The sequence below is a fragment of the Bison bison genome, unplaced genomic scaffold (genome assembly GCF_000754665.1).
Source record: "Bison bison bison isolate TAMUID 2011002044 unplaced genomic scaffold, Bison_UMD1.0 scf7180017864224, whole genome shotgun sequence".
Taxonomy (NCBI): domain Eukaryota; kingdom Metazoa; phylum Chordata; class Mammalia; order Artiodactyla; family Bovidae; genus Bison; species Bison bison.
This window is the reverse complement of record NW_011494796.1, coordinates 6,747,108-6,759,121: the sequence shown is the minus strand read 5'-3', so window position 1 is coordinate 6,759,121 and position 12,014 is coordinate 6,747,108. Positions and strand designations below refer to the sequence as shown.

Sequence of the window (12,014 nt, the reverse complement as noted above, 5' to 3'; positions counted from 1 at the left end):
TAGGGTCATTCAGTTCAGTTCAGTTGCTCAGTTGTGTCCAAGTCTTTGCAACCCCATGAATCGCAGCACGCCAGGCCTCCCTGTCCATCCCCAACTCCTGGAGTTTACAGCCTAGGGTCATTGCATACAAGTGTCTGTAGCCATCTTTCCTCCCAAGGTTTATTTGGAGATTGAAGTTACTTAGCTTTGTATCAGCTTTGTACCTGACAATCACTGTAAATTTTGGATGTAATGAAATCCACATCTTTAAACATTTTAAGTACTTTATTGTGTTCAGTTATCTGATGATTACAATTTGGAACATTAGCCCAGGTCTCAGGAGTATCGGGATTCCTTGAGCCTAGTACTTGATAGTTACAGAGTGGAGAGGCTTTCCTGCCTTCTGGTGCTGGGGCTTGTAGAGTGGCCCCAGACACCCTTGAGCCCTGGGACTCACTCTGTCACTATTATTTAATGTGTCATTAACGTCTAACATGTCCCTGTGACTTATCACTTTGCCTCCAAGTTAACTACCTTTTGAGTATTTCTATCTGAATGACTGTAAGTGGCAAATGCTGTTACGATTTTTTGCACCTTATATATCACACATTGAAAATCGGAGATAGAGTTAGGAGATTTAATGAGCCAATGACGCATTCCCTTTTTCTAAAAGTACAAGGTTGAAAGTGAGAAGGGCCTCCCTGGTGGCTCAGATAGTAAAGAATCTGCCTTCAGTGCAGGAGTCCCAGGCTTGATCCCTCGGTCAGGAAGATGCCCTGGAGAAGGGGACGGCTATCCACTCCAGAATTCCTGCCTGAGAGTCCCATGAACAGAAGAGCCTGGCAGGCCGTAGTCTGTAGGGTGGCAAAGAGTCAGATATGACCGAATGACTAACACAACTTTCAAAAGTATGGGGTTGAAATATTAACTGAATTGATGAAGGGCTTAGACTATTAAGTTCTAAGACCTATTAACTATTTAAGTGAAAAATTATCCCATTTCACTAGTGATTTTTCACCTTTAAAATTTTTTTAATGAATGGCTACAATAGAAATCTCCATTTTAGTATCAACTGACCAGGCAAATCTCAGAGAAAGTGCTCAGCCTGTGCTGCACTTTTTTCATCTCAGTCACCCCACCCTTGGGAGATTCAGTTCTGTACTTGGATCTGTGCACACAGAATGAAGGGAACGTTTATAGGTCTCTGGGGAGCCACCCGACCAACACTGACATCCCTGGCGTTGGCTTTGAAGCTGGCCGAGAGTCTGCACTCAGTCGGCACTCCAGCAGTGCCTCTGACCTTGCTCAGTCCATCCACAGCCTGCCTCCCAGCTTTCTCATGGTCAGGGGTAAGCTGTTTGAAACGAAATGGGGCCGACTGACCCCAGAGCAGGAGGAAGGAGTTCTGGCCATCTGCACCTCTCTATCCCAAGTGAAACAACATTCTCTATTGATCAGTACTGATTCCTGCCTAATAACTGGTCCTGTTGAATTGGCTGTTAAGTATTATACCCAATATTCATAACACAACAAAGAAATTTTTCACCTCCTTTTCCAGCTCTGCCCAAAGAGTAGTCTAAAATAAATAGATCTGGTTTTTTTCTAAATTAGTTTTGGGTCCTATGTAATATTTGTATCTCAGGTTATACTCATGCTAGTATACAAGTGGGGAAAATAAACACTGTATGTAGGTATGTATGGTTGTGTATACATACATATGTATGTGGGAGCTCTGGGACTTGATGGCAATTATGCAATTGGTCTATTTGCAGATGGCATATATGTATATATACACATATATGTAATTTGAAATTGAGCTTGGTAAAAGTTGACTCAAAATTTATCAATAATTCTCTAAGTCTCAGGTTAACGTACTTTTTGAAGTATATTCAGTGGTACAGCCAGGAAAACCTCCCTTTAAAAAAATTATGATTTATACTGAAAATTGTTGATCTAATATGAAACTTAAATAAAAATATATTGTCTTTTTTAGGGGAAGGCATCCTCTTACTACAGCCTGGAAAACATGAATTTCCTTTTAGTTTTCAACTTCCATCTGAGTAAGTGAAACTGTGTAGCTTTGGGGGTTTTCTTTCCCTGGAAGGTGTCTGTACATTGTATGGTTACTGAGTAGCTTCTAACACTCAGGTGTAAATATTTATCATAAGTAACCTCTGATAGATCCCACCCCTGTTACCTCTCTTTTTTTAAACAAAACTGACACTTAATTTAAGGGGTTTTCTCCATGAATCGGAGAAGGCAATGGCACCCCACTCCAGTACTCTTGCCTGGAAAATCCCATGGATGGAGGAGCCTGGCAGGCTGCAGTCCATGGGTCGCTAAGAGTCGGACACGACTGAGCGACTTCCCTTTCACTTTCCACTTTCATGCACTGGAGAAGGAAATGGCAACCCACTCCAGTGTTTTTGCCTGGAGAATCCCAGGGACAGGGGAGCCTGGTGGGCTGCCGTCTATGGGTTGCACAGATTCGGACATGACTGAAATGACTTAGCAACAGCAGCCACATGGATTAGTGGTAAAGAATCTGCCTGCCAAGCAGAAAACACAGGTTTGGTCCCTGGGTGGGGAAGATCCTCTGGGGAAGGAAATGGCAACCCACTCCAGAAAATCCCATGGACAGAGGAGCCTGGCAGGTTACAGTCCATGGGATCACAGAGTCACAACTGAGCGACTAAACCACCACTACAACACTTTTAAGAGCTTTTTCCTGTTTTGAACTGAAAAAGAAACTTTAAATATCACGTCTTCGGTTTCTTGCAGACCTTTGGTAACCTCCTTCACTGGGAAATATGGAAGCATTCAGTACTGTGTGAGAGCGATTTTGGAACGACCCCAGGCACCTGATCAGAGCGTTAAGCGGGAACTCCAGGTCGTCAGTCACATCGATGTCAACACACCAGCGTTGCTAGTACGTTCTTCTGCCCTCCCTTCCTCTGCCCCTCTTTTTGCTTTCAGCCATCATCCCTGCATTTAGCAAGTCTAGTGGCCGCCTATCCTGTCACTTTTTGATGTAATCTTATAACCCATATGCGTTCACTATAAATATATGATTCTAAGTCGGGCAAATTACAAATTGTGTGCGGTAATACTCTTGATTGTGTCCCTGTTTTTCAGGGCTTCTTTTGCCAAAAAGTTACATGGGCTCGAAATGCATTAATAAGGCTTAATAATAATAATGCGCGCACAGAGTAGTTACTTTTCCCAGAGCAGCCACAGTCCCAGGGCTGTGGTATTCTAAACTCTTCCCTAATAGCAGGGTGAGGAACAGTAATTACGGAAGAGTACTAATCACGCTCAGCCTGTTATTGACGCTCAGGCCATTATGCTGTGTCTCCGTGCATTTTGCATGTCATTTTCTAACGCTAAGTGAGTATGTGCAGCTGCTCTGGACTTCCTTTCACTTCTCATTTCCTTATGACAGATTTGGCTGCATTAAAGCATTGAACTTCTAATAATCACCAGAAATACTGTAGGCTGATAAGAAAGATCAGGCTGTAAGTAACAACAGAATAGGCAAGATGGGAGCTAATGAGGTAGATTCTTTTATCTAGACCCATATTATCAAAATAATATAAAATTATACCTTGTACTTTCATGATAACTAGTAAGGACCTAATGGTTCTTCATTTAAATATGAATGAATGATTTTTTTTTTACTTAATAATTTAAACTTTCCATCATGATACTGATGTTGCAAAGATATATTTTTAGTACTGGAGGTTTCCTCTTTCTAGCCAGTGTTTTTAAAGATCAGAGGAAAAAAAAAAACAAAATAGGAGTTAAAAGTTGTTTAACTCTATTTTCATACAAAAATAAAATAGAATTTACTCTTGTTATGAAATTATTATGAAAATGTAACAGATAAGCCTAGCTGCATGATCCCTTGCAGCCAAAATCATGCAATAGCCTGACCCAGCTTTTAGCTGTGACTTATCACCTGTTCAACACCTATTTTGAAAATTGATGATGCTAATAACTGCCTTGTGTTTTTAAAAACTACTTAGAATTGGGTGGTTAAGTAATTCTAATTCTAATTAATTTATGGGGCCATTGTGGCAAATAATTTAAATTTTTTTTTTTTTTTTGCAAAAAGAAATGCTAATTATCCTTTATTACCCTTCAACAATTAAAAAGCTATATATTGCAACTTTGGGTTTTACAGTGAATTTTGGCTTGTGCCTCTTGTAAACTGAGTATTTTAAACCTTGTTTTTTTTTTTTTTTTTGCTGATGTAGAATAGAAAGTGGGGTGGTGAGTTCAATAATCCTTTAGATCCATTACATTGGTGTGTTGTTGTACTGCCATAACACAGAAGCCCCAAATTATTCTAAGTACCCTTGAAATTTCTGCCTAATAATGCATTTGAAGTAAGGACAAAAGGCTGTTTGCTTATTCAACATTTTAAACTCCAAGACAAATGGAACATTCTGGCTATTGATTTATATGCAGTTTCTCCTCCTGATCTACACCTAAACTCTTTTTTTTAGAAAAGGTAGTTCTGTCATGTTAATAGGGACTGCTACAGTTAGGTTCTGATTGCTTTTTTAAAGGATGATGTTCATTTCCCAGAAACACAGTGAAAATATAGAATAAAATAGCATGCTGTCACCCTAATTTGAATCGGAAAATTCACTTAGTTTTCCTGAAAAGGGAATGATTTTTTAATGCTTTCTTTCAGTATGTTGCATAAAATGTCACAAGAAGATAAAAAAGGTTGATTTGTTTTTTGGAAGACATTTCTCTACAGCTATTTTATTTAAAAAAATGACATAAGTTGTATGAATTTTCTAGATCAATTTAAGTAATTTTATTATTTGAACTTTTAAAGACCCCTGTATTGAAAACTCAAGAGAAAATGGTTGGCTGTTGGTTTTTCACTTCTGGTCCAGTCTCGCTGAGTGCCAAAATTGAAAGAAAGGGATACTGCAACGGTAAGCAAACTGTCTAAAATTCCAAATGCAAGATTCGTTAATTAGCTAATTGAAAACAATTCTGAATAATATGTTTTGTGATTAATGAAGTATATATTATTTTAAAACATGAGTAATATGATTCTAGTATAAATCATTGATATTTAAATATTTATAAATAGATGAGTAGATCCCAATGATCCTAGTATTTCTGACTTCAGTCCTGGTACGTTCATAACTAAGACTAACACCAAAATGAGAAGATGCCAGCATTTATTTTAATGTTGCAGAAGACTATTCCAAGCAATGTTGCTTGGAAGAGAGCTGTTGTTGTATGAAAATACTGTTAGGCATTCTGACTCCGTGCTGGGAATTGTACACACAGGGCTAAAATGTAGAACGTTGACACTCTTTAACAGTCAGATTGGTATCAGAACAACCATCTGTGAAAGGCCCATTTCCATCCAGTGGATATGGCCCTGCTCCAGGGTTCTGGCTGGTTGGAGACGCGGGTGGTATGGGATAGTATGACAGTGGGTGTATAATGTGGGTGTGAAACTTGTTTACGCCATCCACTGCTTAACATCTGTTCCTAAAGTGCAAACTTTGTTCTTTTTTCGGGCAGATTTTGTTAAGCATTGATGAGTTTGGTACTTAAGATAGTACTAAATCATTTATTTGTATATCTTCTCTCAATTTTTATAGATCATGGTCATTTATAGATCTTTAGAACTGGTAGCCTAATATTGCTACATTAGAAAAGTGAATCATGGAATAATTAGAAAACATTATCTGCACAAGCTGCAGTGAATTTTCTTTTCTCTGACTCAGATTTGCAGGGTAAATTTTTCCATGAGGCCTCTCAATTTCTTAAAGTCACATTGCCACATTTCAGCTTGCGTCAGGGACGGCTCTGTTCCACCGTGGTGAGAACTTCCTGAAGAGTCTCTGAAGGTGTTTCTGTTTTCTTTTTAGGAGAAGCTATTCCGATCTATGCAGAAATAGAGAATTGTTCCTCTCGTCTGATTGTTCCCAAAGCTGCCATTTTCCAGACTCAGACGTACCTGGCCAGCGGGAAGACGAAGACCGTGCGGCTCATGGTGGCCAACGTGCGCGGGAACCACATCGCCTCCGGAAGCACTGACACCTGGAATGGGAAGACCCTCAAGATCCCGCCTGTGACCCCGTCCATCCTGGACTGCTGCATCATCCGCGTGCACTACTCCTTAGCCGTGAGTGCGGAGCCCGGGGGGCGTGAGACACGGGCGTGGACCCAGGCCCGGTGCTGTGCCCCCAAGAGATGTCCTTTTATGTCAGTGTCACAACAGATTATGAAATAGAGGATCTCTTCTGTTTTTTCATCAAAAACTAGCCCCCTGAGGGGTTTAATTAAGGTGGGAGAACGAAGGTGCTGTCAGGGCTGCTCTTACGGTGAAGATGTGTCCTTAACTTCCTGTGGTTTTGTGTGAGCCATGCTCACTGACAGTGAAGTGTGTTCAGGACGCAGTTCTCCAGCACAGAGCGTTCTCCGTATTTTGTGGGCTCTTCATTCGGTTTGCTCATTTTATTCTGTCAGGACAGTTTGCGATCGTGTTGGGAATAGTAGCAGACAAAAGAAGCTTTTTTTATGAAAAAATAATTGGGTTACTCACTATAAGGTTTAACTTACATTTGTGCCTCTCTCTCTCTTGTTGTTGTTTTGGTTTTTGGCGTATTAGGTGTACATTCATATTCCTGGTGCTAAAAAGTTGATGCTTGAGCTGCCGTTAGTGATTGGCACAGTTCCATACAATGGTTTTGGCAGCAGAAACTCCAGCGTTGCCAGCCAGTTCATTATGGATATGAGCTGGTTGACACTGACTCTGCCGGAACAGCCCGAAGGTAAGATGTTTTGAGGTTCTTTCATGATGAAGTCACACATACAGAGTATGTAAGAGCAGCACATATGAGACAGAAAGTGCTCAGATTATAATTGCTACTTCCACTGTGACTGTCCTCACTCTTCTTACTACTAAAAATCAGCAAACATTATTCTAGGCAGGGACTTGAGAGTTTAGCCTAGCCAAGACACAGAATTCCCAATGGCACGTCCAGAAATACCATCCACATCTCCCAACTGCTGTTTATAATAGGTAAATAATGGGCTGCAGTCCATGGGGTAGCTAAAAGCCAGACATGACTGAGCGACTTCACTTTCACTTTTCACTTTCATGCATTGGAGAAGGAAATGGCAACCCACTCCAGTGTTCTTGCCTGGAGAATCCTAGGGACTGGGGAGCCTGGTGGGCTGCCGTCTCGGGTCGCACAGAGTCGGACACGACTGAAGCGGCCTGGCAGCAGCAGCAGCAGCAGCAGCAATGAAAAATAATCAGAGTATGGTTTGTTATGTATGTATTTTTTGTAGCCACATTTCATGACTTTTTTTTTTTTTTTTACCTAGACTGTAACGTATGCAACTCAAGAGAGCAGAATAGAATCAGTGTTCAGTTCAGTTGAGTCGCTCAGTCATGTCCCACTGTTTGTGTAGTACTTAATAAAAACAGAATCCATTGAATACTTTTTGTTGTAATGGGCATAAAAGCTTCCTGATTAGAGGGAAGAATACCATTTGTTTTATTTTCAAATTAAGCTAAATTTCTTATTTTTATCAGAGTTCAGTAGACATTAACGTAATTAGTTTCTGCCTGGATTTCTTAGATCCAACTGTTTTTTTTTGTTTTTTTTTTCAGCACCACCAAATTATGCAGACGTGGTGTCGGAGGAAGAATTCTCTCAACACGTTCCTCCTTACCCTCAGCCCCCTAACTGTGAGGGAGAGTCATGCTGTCCGATGTTTGCCTGCATCCAGGAATTCCGATTTCAGCCTCCACCACTTTATTCAGAGGTAAACACATTACAAGAAAACTAGGCTTGTGCTGTTCTGTTTGTAAATAATCCTGTATCCGTTGTTGATTCCCAGTTATTAAAAGATACATACGACAATTTTCTATCATGATGATGATAAATTATCACTGGTCCATTTATCACATTTTGCAGTATTTTCTTGGTATTTTCTAGCATGCATGTAGAGTACCATGAATTGCCTTTAAGGACCCGGAATACAGAGAACTTAATAGTATTCTTAGAACTTAGAAGTCTTTGGGGCTTCTTCATAGTAGCTTTGAGCAGCTTGGCTTAGCTATCATCATGTAATTAGCAATAGATTCTATAGTTGTGTTAAAGAACATTGCAGTATTAATCTCGGTCTGCTCATTTTTACAGGTTGATCCACATCCTAGTGATGTAGAGGAGACCCAGCCTGTTTCCTTCATTCTTTGAACATGTTTCAGAAGTCACTGTGCTCATCATCCAATTAGAATGTTGGTTCTTCCCCTGCTTTTGGGGGAACAGGGAGGGAGGATGAGCTTAAGAACATAACGCCAAGACCGAAGGTGGAAGAAGTTAAAAAAATGCAACGAGAACTTTCCAGTTGGCCAACAGGATTGTTGCACAAGTTTGTGATGTGGTCTTGTGTTCCCTTTGAACGGTGGGATGAATATGTGATGTGAAAAGTCTCAGAATGTACTGAAAGTCCAGATGGTGATAGAGTAAGTTGAAGGGGTGCCTGTGCCAACCCAGGAGAAAGAAAGGTGCCTGTGAAGAGTGGAAGCACTGTGAGCGTGTCTTTAGAAGGTTTCTCAAAATGGAGCAGCTGAGGCAATGTGGACATACTGGGAGGAGACTTGATTTTAGAGAATGTAGCAGCACAAGAATGTGCGTGAGCAGGAAAGGGGCCCACTCTAAATATGAAGCGAGACCCTCTAGTGTCAGGATCGTCATGATTTCTTACCATAGTTGATAGGACTGAAGGTCCTTAAAAGAATCCTTTTCTGAGGTCATGATCTTAGGAGGTACTAATGAAGTACAGTTTTCATTCTTCTAGTGATAGTCTAAGAAGTAGTTTATAAATTGGCTCTACAGTATTATGAAACCAAGAATGAGTTCCTTAAAAGGCTTGTCAGTTGAAAGGGGAAAGGTGAATTTCAACTTGATAACACATTTTGTTGAAGTTGCCACTTCCTAACCCCCTTTAAATACTTTAGCAGGGTACATGTTTGATTTTCCTCATGTCTTAATTACCTAGGAGCATATTTTAAAAAGGGTTAAAAAAACAAAAAAGCTTGCATCCTTAGGATGCGTTGATAACTGCACAGTGCGGGGGGAAAAGGCCTTTTCTTACCTACCTCTAACGGTGTTATCAGAATCAGATTCGGTTTAAAGCTCCAGGCCTGAGAAGTCTTCTCTGGAGCTTCTGCTCATTTGTCTATAGCAGTCTTATCTCTCCTATCCCCAAACCAGAAACTGGACCAAGGGCAAAACTTGTAAGGTTAGCATTAGATGAAGGTTAGTATGTGTATACCAAAGGGTATTTGAAGTTAATGTAAAATCAAGAAGGCAGAAATACCATTTTTTTTTAAGTCACAAAGTTAATTCCTCTCAAGAGACATAAGTGTACTGATACGATGGCAGTCACTGTGTTATCCATTGTTATTCCACTTCTTTAGTAATTCTCTTTAAACTGTGATTTTTTTTTTTTTTTTTATCATTTTGGTGCAATATTTTACTATCCTTGAACCTCAGGATATTAAGACCAAGATTGTGTTGCTGCTAAAAGTCTGAGCAGTGTTTTTATGTCCCTCTGTCACCTCCTAGTCAGAGTCAAACGTTCACTTGTTTTTACTTTAATCTGTTGGTTTCATGAGCTGAGAGTATTTCTGGATGCTGAGTGGAAGGGGAGGTAGGGATCCGCATGACAGAGATTTTGGACCAGCCCAGTACTTTGGTTTTCTCCATGTCCTAAGGGTTCGCTCTAGAAACCCTGGTGCTTCCCATGCCAAATACTGTACTTCACTCAACTGAATGATTAGCTTTTCTTTCAATCAGTATACTCAGTTAGAAAAGTCCTAAGGTTAAATTTTGTATGTAAAAATTAGATGGACATTTGATCAGGGATTTTTATACAAACATTAGGTAAATGTACACTTTTAATCCTCTGGGCATACCTCTCTCCTCTGTAATCACGTAAGCATCATAAGCCGTTCTTCCGTTGTAAGCCTCTGTTGAAAATCACAGTGCAAACTGTTCTCCCAATAATTGCGGTACTGAAATTGTCATGAATCGTTACTCCTTCCTTTGGTTTTTTGGTGATCTTTTATTTTGCTTTGTTTTTGTGTGTAAGAAGCTATGTGTTGTCTGAACAGTTTTATTTGTACTTTAAAAAAAAAGATCAGCTATTTCTTGACCTCTGAATTACAGTTTACATGTTTTGTCAAGACATTGTCCATCTCCATGATACCAAAACACAGTGAAAGAAACAACAAAATTGTACGGAGGAAGAGCAAGTTTAATTATCTGACTGCAGGTAGAAAGGCAGCTGCTTACTAGGGTCTTCACTTGGATTGTCTTGCCACCTTTTTTAAAGAAATCATAAAGTGCACCCATCAAAGTAAAACAGAGCTTATTTTCTAGCACTTAACAAGAATAGCTAAAAGGTATGATTTGCCTTATTGAATTGATATTGGTATATCTGACCTTAAGCAGTAGGTTGAAACTGCATACCTTTTTATAATCAAGAAGTTATTTGATGAATGTAGAAGATTCTACATTGGAATAGAGAATACTTGGGAATGACGATAAAAATTTAGCTGCTATTTGCTTGTATATTCTCCTCTTGTTTCGTTTGCAAAGAAACCGTGGCCTTAGAATTTTCTTTTTGATGCAAAATTTTTGAAATTGAGAATGTGCATCTTTTGGCTCACACAATTCTTCCATGGGCAGAACTTCCATGTTTTTGTTTTGCACAATAAGAAACTCAATAGGCAGGGGTTATGTTTTTGATAAGTTAACTATCAAAGCTTTTTATTTTTATTATAAAAATGTAACAATTTAACCCACAAGGAAAAAAAAAATAATTGTATTTTGTACTCTTGTCTGAACCCCATGGGTTCCTTTTGTTAATAAAATGATTCCACTGATGCTGTGAGTTACTAGTCTTGTTTTGTTTTTGTTAAGACTATGACTCAGATTGTGACAGACTTAAGGGAAATCAACACCATGATACAGAGTGTTACCGCTGAGATCCTTCTGCAGATGTGTGCTGTCATCAGGCCGGACACCACCCTGGTGCATTCTGAGCCTGTTTCTGTGATGGCCTCAGTTTCCCCAAAGGGTGATCAGTTATTAGCATCCCAGGAAAAAGGATAGTTGATGTGAAAGATTAAGCTTAAGCTCTATTGGTCATTGAGAGAACATTATCTCCGTTTATTCTCAAATGATAGTGACTACTTCCTAAAGTTTCCTGAGTTGTCGTGTTTGTTTGGCCAGAATCTTTCCAGGATTAATTTAGTAGGTCTGGTGGCAGACCTGCTAGGTAGGTCTAAGTAGCCTCCTCTCTCCACATACATACTCAAATGGACAGAAGTCATACATTTTGTACAGGGAATATGTAACAATATGTCATCTCAGAAAACTGCCTTGACTCTCTGTCCTGGAAAATTATAAACCTTAGCTAAGTGGTAAACATAAACCCAGATAATTTACTCTCCAAGTGTTTATAATGTGTGAGATGATGTTAAATGAGTCTCTTCTGCATCCACATTTGCAGTCAGCCATAAATTGAAAAGTTTGTCTCATGCACTAAATATCAAGGAAAAATTTATAAGATCACCATTAAAGTTTCTGTCGTTTATTTTGTAAAGTTGTGGGTTATAAAATTTAGAACTAGGCAGGGCATTGCAGTCCAAGATATAACCTTTAGATTAAAAATGGGGATACCAAAACCCAAAGGTGTAACCTGAAAATTCTGTGTAAGATTCCTGCTCACTCTTAAAATTTCCTGATTCTACAGATTTAATAGAAGTTATGGAAACAGCAATTGCTTTGAATTACACAGTTGAAGACTTACAGACCTGGGTACTACTAAGCATATACTAAATGAGGAGTCTGGCATTTATAGCTAAAAACCCATGTCCTGAAACGATACCAGTCTTTGACTAAATCGCTTCTGAAGTACTTTTGATTAGTAGCTGCAATCCTTTGTTCAGCAGAGGCATTTGAGTCTAACAA

General features: G+C 39.5%; 1 protein-coding gene across 1 annotated transcript; it reads left to right on the top strand.

The window, feature by feature from the left end:
* Positions 1-1,941: 1,941 nt before the first annotated feature.
* ARRDC4 (arrestin domain containing 4) lies at positions 1,942-10,932 on the top strand (the record flags this gene model as incomplete). The annotated part of the gene is made up of 7 exons (XM_010845847.1): positions 1,942-2,039; positions 2,761-2,908; positions 4,829-4,931; positions 5,886-6,142; positions 6,629-6,791; positions 7,640-7,794; positions 8,172-10,932. Coding segments are annotated over 7 exons (981 nt in total), but the record flags the coding sequence as incomplete, so codon positions are not given.
* Positions 10,933-12,014: the final 1,082 nt, after the last annotated feature.